At 45.3% G+C, this 19,098-nt stretch overlaps 1 protein-coding gene across 3 annotated transcripts in view; it reads right to left on the reverse strand.

Moving 5' to 3' along the window:
* Positions 1–19,098, reverse strand: part of MECR (mitochondrial trans-2-enoyl-CoA reductase) — a 32,710-nt gene that overhangs the window by 3,533 nt on the left and 10,079 nt on the right. The window contains exons 2-8 of one of the 3 annotated variants that reach the window (XM_048825568.2): positions 15,516–15,613; positions 15,110–15,241; positions 6,314–6,457; positions 4,576–4,678; positions 2,621–2,723; positions 1,289–1,362; positions 26–86 (exon numbers count right to left, since the gene is read on the reverse strand). In XM_048825568.2, coding sequence (XP_048681525.1) covers positions 26–86; positions 1,289–1,362; positions 2,621–2,723; positions 4,576–4,678; positions 6,314–6,457; positions 15,110–15,241; positions 15,516–15,613 — 715 coding nt within the window. The remainder of the gene's footprint in view (positions 1–25; positions 87–1,288; positions 1,363–2,620; positions 2,724–4,575; positions 4,679–6,313; positions 6,458–15,109; positions 15,242–15,515; positions 15,614–19,098) is intronic. The other 2 variants (XM_048825570.2, XM_048825569.2) reach the window with 2 other exon arrangements.

The raw sequence follows: 19,098 nt of genomic DNA on the forward strand, positions 1-19,098 counted from the left end.
CATGTCACAAGCATCTGTTACTTACCACAGGGACAGTCACAGGCTGTTTTGCCATCCCGCCATATGTAACCATGGTCCCTTTCTGTCTGTATGGAGAGTCAGGTGTCAGACAATTAATGATCTCTCCTAATAAGGGTCTTCAACCCGATCTGCTCTCCTCCTCCAATTCCGAACCCCTGCAGATACTGACGCCCTTACACAGGCGGCTCTTTCAATTACTTTGTTGAACAGCTACTTTGTTACTTGCTCAACCTGCTTTCTAGCTTCCCCTCCTTCTCACAAGAGCCATTAGCTGAAATGATCACCTAGAGTTAATGGACCCCTCCCACTGCAACAGCCCACCAAGACAATGAGCAAGATACTATAGGGATTCTGACTTCATAGCTGGATGTGACCTTCCACTCTTACTAGTCTTTAAAAGTCTATTACTGTGTGTCATTGGAGAGGAAACCTCACTAGAGTTGCTGTAAGGTCTTAGATTTCAGTTACCGCATCTTCCGAGAAACCTCCCCCGCCTGCATTTTTAACAAGTGACCCATGTAAGATAATGCTATTCATAGACTGTAAGGTCAGAAGGGGCCACTGTGATAATTTAATCTGCGCTCCTGCACAATGCAGGCCACAAAACCTCACCCACTCACTCCTGAAATAGACCTCTAACCCCTGGCTGAGTTACTGAAGTCCTCAGATCATTGTTTAAACACTTCAAGTTATAAATAACCCACCATTTACACTTCTTTAAATGTGCAAGTGACCCTGTGCTCCATCTGCAAAGGAAGGTGAAAACCCCCCAGGTTCTTTGCAAATCTGACCTGGGGGAAAATTCCTTCTGACCCCAAATATGGTGATCAGTTAGACCCTGAGCATGTGGGCAAGACCCACCAGGCAGATACCTGGGAAATAATTGTCTGTAGTAACTCTGAGCTCTCCGCATCTAGCGTCCCGTCTGGCCATTGGGGGGTTTTGCTACTGGTAGTCGCCTATGGGCCACATGCCATTGTAGGGAGTCCCATCATACTTATCCCCTCCATAAACTTATCAAGCTCAGTCTTGAAGCCAGTTAGGTTTTTGCCCCCACTGCTTCCTGGGAAGGCTGTTCCAGAACTTCACCCCTCCAATGGTTAGAAACCTTCACCTAATATTGAGCCTAAACTTGTTGATGGCTAGTTTATATCCACTTATTCAACTGGTCCTGACCGCTATCCCCAATCTGGACAAACCAGTTCTTTGAACATGTACATCTCTGAGTGCTAAACACAAGTCAAAGGAGGAAAAAAGCTGAACTTACTGTATGTGGCGCAGCATCTCAGTAGTACTTTTCCCTCCGACGCAATTCAGCGCTAACCGGGGTTTGGGGACTTTCTGGAAGAGTCAGCGTTTTATAGACAAAAAAGGCAGATTTAACTCTTGCCCGCCAAGCCAGATTTCTGTCCAGCAAGAAACACGGAGTAGTCCTATTTTGAATTCCAAGGTTACCTTCTCTTGGGGTCAGGACTCTGTCTGCTGAGGGAGGCAGGTTCACGTGTTTTAGCCCCAGAGTTTGCTCAAACCAAGGGCAGGTCCAGATATGTACCCAAAGCCAAATTTACCATCTGGGCACCGCAACAGAAATGAAAACCTGCCCAACACTGCTGGGGCAGCCTCCAGAATCACAGAGAGGAGTCCAATGGAAACAATTCCCTGGGAGAATGAAGGCCAGCCCCTACTAACTCTTCTGTCTGCATGTTAAACGGTGGTGTATATCAGAGCACGGTTTCTAGACATCAGCCATCTACATAGTCTCAGCTAGTCCAACTCTCTGTCAGTGCGGGATTTCCCCTGTGGCTACTGCATCATCTTCACCACTGCATTTCCACTCTGGTCACCTCAATTCCCCGTTATAGCGGAAACAGAAGCGGCTCAAACATGGACAGTGAAAGTAATCTGAGGTACAGAGACTTCTGTCTGCAGAGAGGCTGCGGCGCGGCACTGTTCAGTTTACAGAGGAAATAAATGAGAGAGACAGGAGAGGACATAAAACAGCAACAGGTGTAGGTGTTGTCAGACACTCCAATTTATCCTCAGAATAGAAGAGCAAGGGGACATGGAATCAAACTAAAAGGCAACTTTAAACATGATAAAAGGAAACCGTTTATTATTTTACACCTATGGAACTCACTGCCATAGAATATTATTGAGGCCAAAAGCCTAGCAGGTTTAATTGACATTTATATTGATTAATGAGAACACCCACTTACATAAGAAGATAAAGTAAGAATATAAACTCGGGATTTAGGGAATAAGGCCCTGATCCTCAAAAGATATTTATTCCCTTAGCTTCCATTGATTTCAATGGAAGTTAGGTGCCCAAATACCTTTGAGAATTTGGACCTAAAACAACTGTTCATCTGCCCAGGGGTTAGGAAAGAGCTTCTGCTAGGGAAGTTTACTCCATAGTTCTCCATAATAGGATTCTTGCACCTTTCCCTGCAGCATCTAGTTTTGGCCACTACATGAGACAGACCATGGTCTGCTCCAATATGGCTATACAGAGGTTCCTGTATTGTCTTTGGATCCTGAGAATTAGCTTCCTGCCTCCCTACTAGGATTCTTCTTTCTGGAGAGCTCAGCATTACAGTACCTTAAATAAGTCTTTCATCTCTGGCTTTCTCAGCATCTCTTCTGTGATGACATGGTCCGCACCAAGGGATGTCAGTCTGTCTACCACCTCTTGGAGATTGGGTCTGGGGAGGAAGGACAAAAAAGAGATTCACAGAAATAACTGGCATGTTTCCCAAGCCAAGATGGACAGACCTCTGCAGGGCCCTTTGACCAAGTCAGTCAGTTTCTATGGGCTCTGATCTGTAACTTGTGACCCAGGATGAGCAAACTGGGCTCAGCCCAAACTTTGGGGAAGATGTTCCCTTCCAAAAGCGAGCCTCTTTGGCGGGGGGGATTTATCTCCTCCTTCCCTCATCCTGTTATTAACTGACCATGCCACTCCTGCCTCTGTCCCCTAGTTTCCTCCACTGGCTTCCTCACCTTCTGTATCAGCTATGAACCTCTCAGCCTCACCTTCAAGACTCTACATGGTGCCATACAACCTCCCTCTCTGCCCTCATCCCAGCCTTCACTGTCTACCCTCCAGCCGCCTTCCTGAGAACTGCTTCTGGTGTCTCCTCCTCCCCCCTCTGATCTGTACCTTCTTTCATGCTGCCTCTTCTGCTTCCCACACACGGGTGCCTGGCTTCTCCTAAACGCTTTCTTCTGCAAAGCTTCCTACCCTGAACTCGGATGCCAGCTCCAGCTGTTCCTGCATAAGATCTGCTGGCCCCTGAACACTCACCCACAAGCTCCAAATGGGGCTTCTTGTCTGCTCAGAATAAGAGCCAATTACCAATCACAGAGCAGGTCGCTGCTTCCCAGCTCAGTGCCTATTTTACCACCACCAGCTGATGCTGCGCCACCAAACCAAACCCCACCCCACTTTCCTACTTCCAAGCAAGAGAAAGGGATGGGACCAGCAGCACTGTAAGAAAGGACAAGGCTTCTGAGCAGGCCACAAAGTGGGAGTAGGTAGAACTAGCTTCTCCGAGGAGCCACTAGGTCCCTCTTCCCTCTGCATCTAGTCTCTCCTTATCCCACATCCAGATCCACTAGAGGTTCCCCCCACCTAGCCCTTGGAACTGGCCAACCTTGGAGTTGAAAATCCCTCAGGACTAGCTAGTGTCATAGAATCATAGAAGATCAGGGTTGGAAGGGACCTCAGTTGGTCATCTAGTCCAACCCCCTGCTCAAAGCAGGGCCAATCCCCATTTTTATTTATTTTGCCCCAGTTCCCTAAATGGCCCTCTCAAGGATTGAACTCACAACCCTGGGTTTAGCAGGCCAATGCTCAAACCACTGAGCTATCCCTCCCCTTCCTGTCAAGGGCTAGTCACTCCCTCTCCCAACAGGAATTTTAACACTCATCTTCGGAGTGGAGACATTGAATACATTCGCTAATCGCTGACTGGGCAGCCTCATTCAGAGCGGAAAGGGAAGCCCTGTTGTGAAGAACTCTATTGCTGGATTCAGCTACCTGAACAAACACCCTCTATTGCCCACTCAGACCTGAATGTAGCCTTTCTATCAACATGAGGTATCGCCCTGTTTTACAGCACAAGTTCTCGGCCTATTTAGGATTATTTGCAGACTGGAGACAAAAGCTGAGACGGTGATCCTGCTAACCTTTAACCTGCCTTCACCCTACCTCTTTCTATGGCGTAATTCCAGCAGCAGGGGTTTCCTCTTATAGATTCATATCAGAGCAGTTAAAGTGAAAAATTCGAGACAGACTGACAGGCAAACATCTAAATGCAGCTACTCTCAACCGGCCACAGCCCAACCTTTATGCCCATCTCCCTTGTTTCCAAGAAACAATCCCCTCCCCTCCCACTGAGAATCTAACTCAGACATATAGAGCAGAATGCGGGGTGAAAGGAAGGGGAACCGAACAGCACAGGATAAAGCAAAAAAGTTGTTTGATCAGGACAATTTTAACAAATGATCCAGTTAGTCAGAGTCTCTAAAAACCAGGGCCCACTGTATACGCACCTATCTCGGATCACATTGATTGTTTTGATGCCTAAAGCTGCTGCAATCTGAATAACAGCCTGTCCCACGCCACTGTTGGCTGCGTTCTGGATGATGGAATCACCTGCAGTGAAATAAAGAAACCCAAATCAGCTCTGGCTTGAAGCAAATTTAGTGCTGGAGAAAGGTGCGGAGATCTTCAGTCTTCAGGGCTGAGAATACAGTCAAGAATAGTTACAGCACAGCCTGCTGCAAGGCAATCTTCCCTGACACTGTCCCATCAGCATGGCTTATCCCCGAGACTGCCCAGTGCTAGCTCAGGTCAATAGAGGCGGTGGGTTTTGATTCAGAGATGTTTCCAAGAGTTGAACTAAGACTCACCAACTTATTTCATACAGGCCCTCAGATGGGAACAACCTTTCAGCCACTAGGACCACATTTAAACTAATGAACTACAACTGAAAGGCTTAATTCTTTCATGATACATTCATCTGAGAATTTCATTCACCTTTACTAAGACTTGCTTGGATTGGCTCTGATTTATTCCCAGGAACCTATTATAACTTGCTGCTTATTTCCTCTGGCTGGCAAGAAGGACTTGCATCTGACCTAGAACCTTGAAGGCACAAGATACTGATCATAAACTTTGGCCCTCATATCAAGTCATTCATTCATTCAAGTACTTCACAAACACTCATTTAGCCTCAGAGGGCAAGCTCCTTGGGCAGAGGCTGTGATGGGGGTATCTAAAACTCCAAGCTGGCAGTGATAGGCGTAAGGGGAACTAGAGAGCCTAGTTAGCCCATTCTATGGCACCTGGAGGAGAGACAGGTAATGAAGGATTAGAGCCAGCTGGGGAGAAGCAGGCTGCATGGTTCCTAGAAAGAAAGGACTGCAGGGCAACAGGGGGAAGGACTCAGGAAACAGGTAGTTGGGCATTTCCTCTCTCTGGAAAAGGAACCATCGAGAGATGTGCAGGAAGGAGCATATGCCCTGAAAGGAGAGGGAAGCTGGTTAGGAGACTCCAAGGATGCAGTCCCAAGGGTCAGTAGCTCAAGATCAGCCATGCCACTGGAGACTAAACCCTGAGGAAGTGCTCTGTAATAAAGTAAGGAAGATGCAGAGCCTGCGAGGCGGTGAAGATCTGCGGAGGACTGAGCCCAGGAAGGGTGGAAGAGTTTCCATTCCTTCGAGTATGGATGCTGCTACCCTGACAGGGTGGGACTCAGTGTCCCCTGGCCAGAGGGCCAAGTCACCCGCAGACCACCGACGTCCGGAGAAGGCGGGTGAGGCAGAGGGGCTGCAATGCTGGATCTCACTGGGAGGAGGTGCTCTAGGATAGCGAGTATGACAGGGACCATAGCTTCAGCTGTGTTTGGGCAGCACGTAGCAAAATGCTGACCTGTCCCTGACTGGGGCTCCCAGGTGCTATCGCAACATAAATAATAAATAACTCTGAACCATCAGGTAAGAAAACACGTGCAGAGGCTTGCCTGAGCCCATGCAGTCCATGGCAGAGCTGGGGATAAATCCCAGAGTATGGGTTTGGGAGATAGGACTATAACTACTCAATATTAGTACTTTCCATACAGAAGAAGGCAGAATTTTATTTATGCACATGGATAAACTGTTAATTAGAAGGAATTTATAAATTCTGTTAACTTGTTTAGGGTCAATATCCGAGGATGGGATGTTCCACTGGAGTGTAAAAATCAGCCACGTGTTAGGAGGATTACACAGCATAGGTTAAGAGATGTACCTGGCACCAAGGTCTCGAAATCAGCCAGCATCCGATACGCTGTGCAGGGGTTGACGCTCAAGGTGGCAGCACACAGCAAAGGGATGTCGCGTGGGAGTTTCACCAGGCTTTCCTCACTGAACACTGCATCCGTTCTCCATGTTCCTGGTTTAAAGGACAAGGCTTATTCAAGCTATGAGAAGCATTAGAAAGATGCAGGCAAGTTGAGCGGGTAACCGCTTAGGCAAAAGTTTTCAGGCCCAATGAAGTTGGAGAGATAAATCATAGAATCATAGAATATCAGGGTTGGAAGGGACCTCAGGAGGTCATCTAGTCCAACCCCCTGCTCAAAGCAGGACCAATCCCCAATTTTTGCCCCAGATCCCTAAATGGCACCCTCAAGGATTGAACTCACAACCCTGGGTTTAGCAGGCCAATGCTCAAACCATTGAGCTATCCCTTCCCCATGTGGCCTTGAGATCTAAGCACAGGCTAGGGAGGCAAGACTCCTGAATTCCAGTCCTGGTTTGGATACAGATTCCATCTCTGGCTATAGGCAAGCCACCTGAAGCTTGATTTCCCAGAGGTGCTAAGTAGCTATGTACATAGTTAATGTAGTTCTCCAGGAAATGTGTATATCTTATCTGGTGTGCACTGAATGAGGTACAACACTGCAGCTGCCTTTATTAGCTTGGCTAGCACAACTCATTCCTATTTAGGAATCTGTCCCTCCTGTGTCATTTTTATTTTTATAAGTTATGTCTGCACCAAAGAAAAAATGAAAGTAGCAAAGAACTAGTCCTCTCCACAAAAACGGAAAGCTGCTTTAAAATGCAACAAACAGTTAAGGTTGCTAGTTAGCAATGATGCAACTATCTATCATTCAAAAACAATAAAAGTGGTAAAAAATAGGGTTTACTATAGACCACCAAATCAGGAAGAGGAAGAGGTGGATGAGGCAGACACTCAAAGACACTTGAGTGTCTGTTGCGGGGACAGTTTGACCATGTGCTTGCTTGATTGTTTGAAAAGTGTGAATTGGAAGTGCTTTGTTCCAGGTGAGCCTTGAGTGGGCCTGACTGTTATAAAAAGCCAGTCAGCTGCAAACCAGCTGAGCTGCGAAGAGCAGAGAGGCTAACAGAGGGAGTTTGCCTGGGAGTTTGCCTGGGGAGAGCCCACTGAAGCTTACATCTTGCAGGCTTCTCTAAGTAGTTAATACAGCTTCTCAGGAAGCTCGTAGAAGGAAGGTAATATGGATGGGGAGCATTCAGCTGTTGTGACCTGCACTGGATGTGCCATGTTGGTCTTTCCTCCACAGGACAGAAGCGACTTTATCTGTACAAAGTGTGAGCTGGTCTCCATATTGGAAGAGAAAGTTCAAGGTCTGGAGAAACAAATATCGACCCTGCGTTACATAAGAGAAACTGAAGATTTCCTGGACAGACATCAGGATATGCTTCTACGGACACAATGTTCTGAAGATTCAGAGCAGGCTGCGCAGCGGGGACAGGAGGATGGTGAATGAATTTGGCAGCATGTGACCTCCAGAAGAAGAAAGGGGAGCGCCCATGTACCAGCAACACAGATACAGGTAAGCAACCGTTTTCATGTTCTCTCTACAGGAACTAATGCAGAGAGTGGACTAGATGATACATCTGAGGGAAGGGAACAGAAGCAGACTTTGCCAATTGGAAGGCATGAGATGCACTGTCCTAGGGTTGGGAGTTCCACGACCACCGCTCCCAAGAGAAGGAGGCAGGTGGTGGTGGTCGGGGATTCTCTCCTCAGGGGGACTGAGTCATCTATCTGTCACCCCGACTGGGAAAACCGAGAAGTCTGCTGCTTGCCAGGAGCTAGGATTCACGATGTGACGGAGAGACTGCCAAGACTCATCAAGCCCTCGGATCGCTACCCCTTCCTGCTTCTCCATGTGGGCACCAGTGATACTGCCAAGAATGACCTTGAGCAGATCACTGCAGACTACATGGCTCTGGGAAGAAGGATAAAGGAGTTTGAGGTGCAAGTGGTGTTCTCGTCCATCCTCCCCATGGAAGGAAAAGGCCTGGGTAGAGACCGTCGAATCGTGGAAGTCAACGAATGGCTACGCAGGTGGTGTCGGAGAAAAGGCTTTGGATTCTTTGACCATGGGATGGTGTTCCAAGAAGGAGGAGTGGAAGGCAGAGATGGGCTCCACCTAATGAAGAGAGGGAAGAGCATCTTCGCAAGCAGGCTGGCTAACCTAGTGAGGAGGGCTTTAAACTAGGTTCACCGGGGGAAGGAGACCAAAGCCCCGGGGGAAGGAGGTAAGTGGGGATGTGGGATACCAGGAGAAAGCACGAGTAGGAGAGCGTGAGAGGGGAGGGCTCCCACCTTATACTGAGAAAGAGGGACGATCAGCAAATTATCTCAAGTGCCTATACACAAATGCAAGAAGCCTGGGAAACAAGCAGGGAGAACTGGAGATCCTGGCACAGTCAAGGAATTATGATGTGATTGGAATAACAGAGACTTGGTGGGATAACTCACAAGACTGGAGTACTGCCATGGATGGATATAAACTGTTCAGGAAGGACAGGCAGGGCAGAAAAGGTGGGGGAGTTGCACTGTATGTAAGAGAGCAGTATGACTGCTCAGAGTTCAAGGATGAAACTGCAGAAAAACCTGAGAGTCTCTGGATTAAGTTTAGAAGTGTGAGCAACAAGGGTGATGTCATGGTGGGAGCCTGCTATAGACCACCAGACCAGGGGGATGAGGTGGACGAGGCTTTCTTCTGGCAACTAATGGAAGTCACTAGATCGCAGGCCCTGATTCTCATGGGAGACTTCAATCAACCTGATATCTGCTGGGAGAGCAATACAGCGGTGCACAGACAATCCAGGAAGTTCTTGGAACGTGTAGGGGACAATTTCCTGGTGCAAGTGCTGGAGGAACCAACCAGGGGCAGAGCTCTTCTTGACCTGCTGCTCACAAACCAGGAAGAATTAGTAGGGGAAGCAAAAGTGAATGGGAACCTGGGAGGCAGTGACCATGAGATGGTCGAGTTCAGGATCCTGACACAGGGAAGAAAAGAGAGCAGCAGAATACAGACCCTGGACTTCAGAAAAGCAGACTTTGACAACCTCGGGGAACTGACAGGCAGGATCCCCTGGGAGAATAACATGAGGGGAAAAGGAGTCCAGGAGAGCTGGCTGTATTTTAAAGAATCCTTATTGAGGTTACAGGAACAAACCATCACGATGTGTAGAAGGAATAGTAAATATGGCAGGCGACCAGCTTGGCTTAACAGTGAAATCCTTGCTGATCTTAAACACAAAAAAGAAGCTTACAAGGAGTGGAAGATTGGACAAATGACCAGTATAAGAGTATAAAAATATTGCTCGGGCATGCAGGAGTGAAATCAGGATGGCCAAATCACACCTGGAGTTGCAGCTAGCAAGAGATGTTAAGAGTAACAAGAAGGGTTTCTTCAGGTATGTTAGCAACAAGAGGAAAGTCAAGGAAAGTGTGGGCTCCTTCACTGAATGAGGGAGGCAACCCAGTGACAGAGGATGTGGAAAAAGCTAATGTACTCAATGCTTTTTTTGCCTCTGTCTTCACAAACAAGGTCAGCTCCCAGACTACTGCACTGGGCAGCACAGCATGGGGAAGAAGTGACCAGCCCTCTGTGAAGAAAGAAGTGGTTCGGGGCTATTTAGAAAAGCTGGACGAGCACAAATCCATGGGGTCGGATGCGCTGCATCCGAGAGTGCTAAAGGAGTTGGCGGATGTGATTGCAGAGCCATTGGCCATTATCTTTGAAAACTCGTGGTGATTGGGGGAAGTCCCGGAAGACTGGAAAAAGGCTAATGTAGTGCCCATCTTTAAAAAAGGGAAGAAGGAGGATATGGGGAACTACAGGCCAGTCAGCCTCACCTCAGTCCCTGGAAAAATCATGGAGCAGGTCCTCAAGGAATCAATTCTGAAGCACTTAGAGGAGAGGAAAGCGATCAGGAACCGTCAGCATGGATTCACCAAGGGCAAGTCATGCCTGACTAATCTAATTGCCTTCTATGACAAGATAACTGGCTCTGTGGATGAGGGGAAAGCAGTGGACATGTTATTCCTTGACTTTAGCAAAGCTTTTGACACGGTCTCCCACAGTATTCTTGCCAGCAAGTTAAAGAAGGATGGGCTGGATGAATGGACTATAAGGTGGATAGCAAGCTGGCTAGGTTGTTGGGCTCAACGGGCAGTGCTCAATGGCTCCATGTCCAGTTGGCAGCCGGTATCAAGTGGAGTGTCCCAAGGGTCAGTCTTGGGGCTGGTTTTGTTTTGTTTGTCTTCAATAATGATCTGGAGGATGGTGTGGATTGCACCCTCAGCAAGTTTGCAGATGACACTAAACTGGGAGGAGAGGTAGATACACTGGAGGGTAGGGATAGGCTACAGAGGGACCTTGACAAATTGAAGGATTGGGCCAAAAGAAATCTGATGAGGTTCAACAAGGACAAGTGCAGAGTCCTGCACTTAGGACAGAAGAATCCCATGCACTGCTACAGACTAGGGACCAAACGGCTAGGCAGCAGTTCTGCAGAAAAGGACCTAGGGGTTACAGTGGACGAGAAGCTGGATACGAGTCAACAGTGTGCCCTTGTTGCCAAGAAGGCCAATGACATTTTGGGATGTATAAGTAGGGACTTTGCCAGCAGATCGAAGGATGTAATCATTCCCCTCTATTCAATATTGGTGAGGCCTCATCTGGAGTACTGTGACCAGTTTTGGGCCCCACACGACAAGAAGGATGTGGAAAAATTGGAAAGCATCCAGCGGAGGGCAACAAAAATGATTAGGGGACTGGAACACATGACTTATGAGGAGAGGCTGAGGGAACTGGGATTGTTTAGTCTGCGGAAGAGAAGAATGAGGGTGGATTTGATTGCTTCTTTCAACTACCTGAAAGGGGGTTCCAAAGAGGATGGCTCTAGACTGTTCTCAGTGGTACCAGATGACAGAACAAGGAGTAATGGTCTCAAGTTGCAGTGGGGGAGGTTTAGGTTGGATATTAGGTAAAACTTTTTCACTAGGAGGGTGGTGAAGAACTGGAATGCGTTACCTAAGGAGGTGGTGGAATCTCCTTCCTTTGAAGTTTTTAAGGTCAGGCTTGACAAAGCCCTGTCTGGGATGATTTAGTTGGGGATTGTTCCTGCTTTGAGCAGGGGGTTGGACTAGATGACCTCCTGAGGTCCCTTCCAACCCTGATATTCTATGAGGCAATTCTAGAACAAATAACAGAAATATCCAAAACACACGACCTGGTAGTAATGTTAGACATGAACTACGCAGACATCTGTTAGAAAAGTAATGCAGCAAAACACAACATTTCCAAGAAGGTTTTGGAATGTACCAGGGATAACTTTTTGTTTCAGAAAGTGAAGGAAGTAACCAGGGGGACAGCTATTTTAGATTTCAGAGTAACAGCCGTGTTAGTCTGTATTCGCAAAAAGAAAAGGAGTACTTGCAGCACCTTAGAGACTAACCAATTTATTTGAGCATGAGCTTTCGTGAGCTACAGCTCACTTCATCGGATGCATACTGTGGAAACTGCAGAAGACATTATATACACAGAGACCATGAAACAATACCTCCTCCCACCCCACTCTCCTGCTGGTAATAGCTTATTTTAGATTTCATTCTGACTATCTGGGAGGAATTGGTTTTGAATCTGAAGGTGGAAGGGAATTTGGGTGAAAGTGATCGTGAAATGATAGATTTTGTGATTCTAAGGAAAGGCAGGAGTGAGCAACAGAAGAAGGACGATGGACTTAAAAAAAACGCCAGTCTTTATCAAACTCAGAACTGGTATGTAAGGTTCCATGGGAAGACTAAGGGAAAAGAAGTTCAGGAGACTTGGCATTTCCTCAATAAGACAAAGGCACAACTGAAAATTATCCTGATGCAAAGGAAAGATAGGAAGAATAGTAAGCAGCCAATATGGCTCCATCAGGAGTTCTTTAATGATCTGAAAATCAAAAAGGAATCTACAAAAAGTGGAAACAGACAAATTGCTAAGGAGTAATACAAAAAAAAAGCACAATCCCATTGGGACAAAATCACAAATTGCTAAGGCACAATATGAGTTACACCTAGCAAGGGATATAAAAGGAAATAAGAAGAGGTTCTTTAAATAATGCAGGAGCAAAAGAAAGACAAAGGAAAGTGTAGGTCCTCTACTTAGTGTGGAAGGAGAACTAATAACTGATACATCAACAAGGCTGAGGTGTCTAATGTCTATTTTGGTTCAGTCTTCATTAAAACAGTTAATGGTGACTATATAGTTAACACAATTAATATTAACAAGGGGAAGGAACACAAGCCAAAATAGGGAAAGAACAGGTTAAAGAATATTTGGATAAGTTAGATGTATTCAAGTTGGCAAGGCTTGATGAAATTCATCCTACGATACTTAAGGAACTGTAAACAATTACCTTTCAGAATTCCTGGATTGTATTGGAGACAGTTAACCAGAGCAAAGTGAATATACCCCACTAGGGAAAATTACTCTACTTCCTACAGACGAATGATTTTTTTGAAAGCCAATACAATTAATGCTTTTAGAAAGAAGAGCCCCTTCATTCAACTCTGAATTAACTCAATATTCACTTTTGCCTACGAGTATTTACCGTCTCCCATTATGGTTTATGCATTTTATATACCCTTGATTCAGTAGAATCTTCTTAACTGGAACCCCCTCAGTGGATTGTTCACCTTCCTGATTAAGTAGAAAAGCCATTTGAAATGAAACGGGCACAGAACTGATGGAACTGGCAAAAGGTGGCCAGAAAATTCAGAGTGGCCCAAGAGACATTTGTTTTAAAACCCCCCACATTTTTATTGAAAGACTCTTAAGACGACAACAGCAGCTACACGTAACAATAAACTTGTTTATATCATACTTGACATGCCAAAGCCTTTAAACAGGTGCAAAAGAGGAATAATGGCATTCACAAATGACACTGCAGCTACTTCTGGGGAGGAATGTGATGCGGTAACCTTACGCAACAGGTCAGGATGCAAGTAAAAAAAACATCATATCCAGCTTATGCTATAGAAAGTAGAATTCAGAATGGAAAAGGGTGCAAAAGTGTCCTGGGACCTTCATTTATCATGAGTGGTCTTGATGCCTGATTTTATGTACTGACTCAAAAGAACTAGTGCTAACTACTAAACCACCAACACCACTCCTTGCAGCACCTGGATTTTCTCTGGCCATCTCCCATTTATGCAGACCAGAACTGGCTCTATTTAGCTTTGAAATCTGATGAGATCACAGCCTGAGTCAGTATGGCTGCATCAAATAAAGCGTTCTAAATCCTTAATAGTATAAAATAGGACAAGAACAAAGATTAAAGCAGCATAAAAACAGCTCTGAAATTGAGTGCCTTGTGCAACTCCACTGGCTACGCAGATGCTTCTCGTTAGAGACAATATAACCTATTACATTTGCAATTTGACTAATATGGTGCTAAATGGATTCCAACTGCTGCTTCCCTCGCCTGGAACATTCTCTAATGGAGTTTTGTGTGTGTGTGTTTTTTTTTAAATCACATCCGATTATATGTAATTGCTGTAACTAAGCTGTGTACATGACTGAGGCTGTATCAAGCTAAAACAGCACTTCAGAGAGTAACAATTTTGCTTCAGGACGTCACATTACCTCCAGGTATTTTAAGATCCCACAACCGTTCTGTTCAGAGAATTAAAGTATGAGCTCATCAGGCAAAGCACATGGGTGTAAGCTGCAGAGGAAGCATGGTTTGTGGTTAGGACAGTACAGTAGGGAGATTTGGGTTCAATTCCCCGCTCCACTCTGTGAGGCAAGGTGGGTGAGGGAATATCTTTTATTGGCCCAACTTCTGTTGGTGAAAGAGACAAGTTTTTGAGCTACACAGAGCTCTTCCTCAGGTCTGGGAAAGGTACCCAGAGTATCACAGCTAAATACAAGACCAGATTGTTCAGCATAAGTAATTACCACATACTCTAGGGGACCATTCAAGGTGAAGTGGCTTGTTAACACCCCTGTAGTCACAGGACAAAAAAAGGGAGTTAGTGGGCAACAGATTGTTGTAGGAAACCATAAACTCAGTGTCTTTATTAAAACAATGATTTTTAGCATCTAGTTATCTTCCTGTGTGACCTTGGACAAGTGACTACAGTGGAAGATGGAGCTGAAAACTCACGCTGTGCCTCAATTTGTCCCTCTCTGAAGTGGGGATAATACTTCCCTACCTCACAGGGGTTTTGGGGGATCGATTAATTAACGTTAAGTCCACAGGAATACTCAGATTTCCAGGGATGGTTAGAACAATGGGCTGCTTCCGACTTTATTTTAAACAAATGAAGTTTTCAAATATACTAAGCATAATTTGGTTCCCTATAGGAATAGAAATGTTTTTGTGAATAGCTGTTGCCAGTGAAAGGGGTGTTTGGGTTTAAACATCTGAGGGTAAGCAGTTACTGGTTGCAATCCTACCCACAGCATATAGGCAATAATCTAATGGTTAGAGCAGGGGAACGCAAACCAGAAATCCTGGGTTCTCATCTCAGTTCTGCTCTGTGACTAATTCACCAGGCTAAATCATGCCTCAGTTCTCCCCTGACTCTATCTGTACACAGAGATACTTATCTATCTCACTAACATTTGTGAAATGCTTTGAGATCTGTAGATGGGCGACACCAGAGAAAGGCCGATGGGCAGATCCTCCGCTGGAATGTACTGCCCTAGCTCCACGAAGTCAACAGAGCTATGACTATTTATGAGGATTTATGTAAAAACCTCACCAAGTTCTGCATCTGCTGGGATAACCCAATCCCCAGGCTTCACAGAAGTCACATGACTGCCAACTTCCACCACTTGTCCAACGCCTTCATTCCCTCCTACTGCAGGCAAGTCAGGGAGGAGGGCATAAGTCCCTGTAAGAGGAGGAGAATTATCACAGCAAACTGTTCTCTCAACTTCTGTTCGCTAAGGCCTGGTTCTACACCCCTGCCGCTCTGGAATCCAGCCCTAACTCCTGTATACAAATTCCCTAGGGGACTCATTAAAGTTTTGACAGTCGGTTTGTGTAATTACTCATCTGACAACATGTGGCTAATCAATAGGTATTCCACACACATTTCAGAAATGGAAGGAAAAAGAAGCTGTTTGTAAGCAAAAAGTCAATTCAGCCAGAGAAACTGAGATTACCTTGGATCATGTTGATGTCTGCTGGATTTATAGGGGCTGCCAGCATCTTCACGTGAACCCCAGAATGGCCTAGCTCAGCTCGTTCTAGATCCTTTAGTCTAAACAAAGAAACATACAAATGTTAATACTACTGAATTTTGTACAACAAGTGTTCTAGGCACAAAGTATATCCTAGAACAAAGGCCATCCCATCCCATCCCACCCCTCCATGGCTTGCATGGCATGTTAGACTTACATTATGCAGTAAGGAGTCCCCAGTTATGCAGTACTGCCTTCCCCAAGCCTACAGTGCTCCCCAGGCTAATCAGCAGAGCTCTGCTTTCCTTCCCTTTTGGAAGGAAAGACTTGAATTCCTGATCCACCAATTCACCCCAGTATCTGCTAGTACAGCCAATAACAAGCACATTGGTTTGTTTCTCCTTAGAATGAGCAGCGGCTGTGTTCATACCCCCATGACATGACTGGAGTGGTTCATACCTCTCAGAGATGTTGTCAGGAAAGAGCCTGAAAAGTCATTTGCACTGATGGGCATTTTTTTTTAAAAGGAAAGTTTAGGACTTTTCTGCATGGGGCAGAGGTTTTCAGTATAAACTAAGGTGTGAATTTAAACCAATATAATTATACCTGTATAACCGCCTGTGTGGACACTCATACTGGAGTACGAGTATGTTTTTGCAGTTTAGATTATGTTGCTTGGAAAGGGGTTTAAATTAAACCAAAAACAAAAAAAAAGCCACTCTTATACTGGAAAAAGTGTTCACATGGGGGTGGGGGTGGGTGTTATACTGGTATAAATGATACAACTTTCCCATGTAGACAAAGCCTTGGATTCTGCAGCCACACAACTATAAAGGGGGGCTTACTGGCTTTACAGAGCCACACACCATACAGAGGTATTGGCAAGGTGTAAAAAGATGCTTTCAGATTAGATGCAAGCCAAGTTAGATACGCGCAGGAGAGCTACTCCAGAAAGCAGGAGCTACAAAGGTAGCTCTTGCACCAACAGCAGTGAGATAATGGACGGAGACCCAGAAGCCCAGTGCTAGATTACTGCAGATGGGTCAACTGGAGCAAACCCAGCAAAGGTTTTAAAAATCAGGGCATTTTCTAAAACTATCTGGGTGAACACTGAATTCTCTTCACAGCTCGTCCTGTGCTGGCAAAGTTTTTTTTCCCCCTTTAAGCTGCATGGCTGCTCTCTCCTGGGTTAGTGGTTCTGTTGTGTGGCTGCTGGTGAGTATTTGCTTCAGGTTGGGGGGCTGTCTGTAAGCAAGGACTGGCCTGACTCCCAAGATCTGAGAGAGTGATGGATCGTCCTTCAGGATAGGTTGTAGATCCTTGATGTGACACTGTAGAGACTAACACATTTATTTGAGCATAAGTTTTCGTGAGCTACAGCTCACTTCATCAGATGCATGCAGTGGAAAATACAGTGGAGAGATTTTATATACACAGAGAACATGAAACAATGGGTGATCTTTATATACATAGAGAACATGAAACAATGGGTGATCTTTATATACACAGAGAACATGAAACAATGGGTGATCAGGGAAGGTGAGCTATTACCAGCAGGAGAGCCTAGGAACTTATCCTTGCAACAAAGCCCGTTGCCAACTACGTCCACATATCTATTCAGGGGACACCATCATAGAGCCTAATCACATCAGCCACACTAGCAGGGGCTCGTTCACCTGCACATCTATCAATGTGATAAATGCCATCATGTGCCAGCAATGCCCCTCTGCCATGTACATTGGTCAAACTGGACAGTCTCTATGTAAAAGAATAAATGGACACAAATCAGACGTCAAGAATTATAACATTCAAAAACCAGTCGGCGAACACTTCAATCTCTTTGGTCACTCGATTACAGACCTAAAAGTGGCAATTCTTCAACAAAAAAACTTCAAAAACAGACTCCAACGAGAGACTGCTGAATTGGAATTAATTTGCAAACTGGATACAATTAACTTAGGCTTGAATAAAGACTGGGAGTGGATGTGTCATTACACAAAGTAAAACTATTTCCACATGTTTATTGCCCCCCTCCCCCACTGTTCCTCAGACGTTCTTGTCAACTGCTGGAAATGGCCCACCTTGATTATCACTACAAAAGATTTCCCCCCCCCGCCCCGCTCTCCTGCTGGTAATAGCTCACCTTACCTGATCACTCTTGTTACAGTCTGTATAGTAACACCCATTGTTTCATGTTCTCTGTGTATACAAAATCTCCCCGCTGTATTTTCCACTACATACATCCGATGTAGCTGTAGCTCAGGAAAGCTTATGCTCAAATAAATTTGTTAGTCTCTAAGGTGCCACAAGTCCTCCTTTTCTTTTTGCGGATACAGACTAACACGGCTGCTACTCTGAAAGCTGCACGAAGATTTTAAGGGGGCTGACAATGAAACAGTGCATTAAAGCAGTGGTTCTCAACCAGGGGTATGTGTACCCTGCAGGTACACAGAGGTCTTCAAGGGGGTACATTAACTCACAAGATATTTGCCTAGTTTTACAACAGGCTACATAAAAAGCACCAGTTAAGTCAGTACAAGCTAAAATTTAATACAGTGACTTGTTTATACTGCTCTACATAGCATACACTGAAATGTAAGTACAATATTTATATACCAGTTGATTTATTTTATAATTATATGGTAAAAAAAAAAGAGAAAGGAAGCAATTGTTCAGTAATAGTGAGGCTGTGACACTTTTGTATTTTTATGTCTAATTTTGTAAGCAAGTAGTTTTTAAGTGAGTCATAACTTGGGGGTACGCAAGAGAAATCAGTCTCTTGAAAGAGGTACAATAGTCTGGAAAGGTTGAGAGCTACTGCATTAATGCATCTGTCGAGACCTGGGCTCATATTCTGACTGGGTCACAAATGAAACAAGAGTTTAAACCAATGTTTGTAGGCCCTGAATCAACAGGACTTAAGCACAGTGTTTAGCCCTTTGCCTTCAAAGTCATTTATCCACGTTCCAAAGCCACCATACACTGGGTCAATTCCTCCTGAAGTGTAACCAGCTTGTTCAACCAGGGATGACTGTGGCCCAATTCTGTCATGGACAATTGGCTCCTCCAGAGTGGCCCAGGCCTAGAATCGATCTTGGTCAAAAAAGGGAAGGGCCGGGATTCTCAAAGCAAACTCAAATCCTTGAGGTAGGATCCCCAGGAAATAAGTCCAACAGACTTATTCTTCTGACTTTTCTGCTCTCTCCCCTCTCCCTTGGCTCAAGCCTTGTTTGTGACCCGAAGGGTGTGCAGGCTCAAGGATTCACTTGAAGATGGACATGCATTTTAAATCTTTCAGAGGGTATCAGACACAACCGTGCAAAGATTAGCAGGAAATTTAAATGTTCCCAAGGCAAGAATATTTAGCAACTGCATAATACTGTGTTCAACACAACAACAGTAACTAATACATTCTCACAGCGCCCCACTGAGGGAACTTATCCCCATTTTGCAGACGGGAAAATTGAGGCATAGATGTTAAGCTGGTGGTAACTCCAGGATTTTAGAACACAGGAGCTCCTGGCATCCAGCACAAGGCTAGTTTCACCGAATCACACTATCTCAA

The sequence above is a fragment of the Caretta caretta genome, chromosome 19, assembly GCF_965140235.1.
Source record: "Caretta caretta isolate rCarCar2 chromosome 19, rCarCar1.hap1, whole genome shotgun sequence".
Classification (NCBI taxonomy): domain Eukaryota; kingdom Metazoa; phylum Chordata; order Testudines; family Cheloniidae; genus Caretta; species Caretta caretta.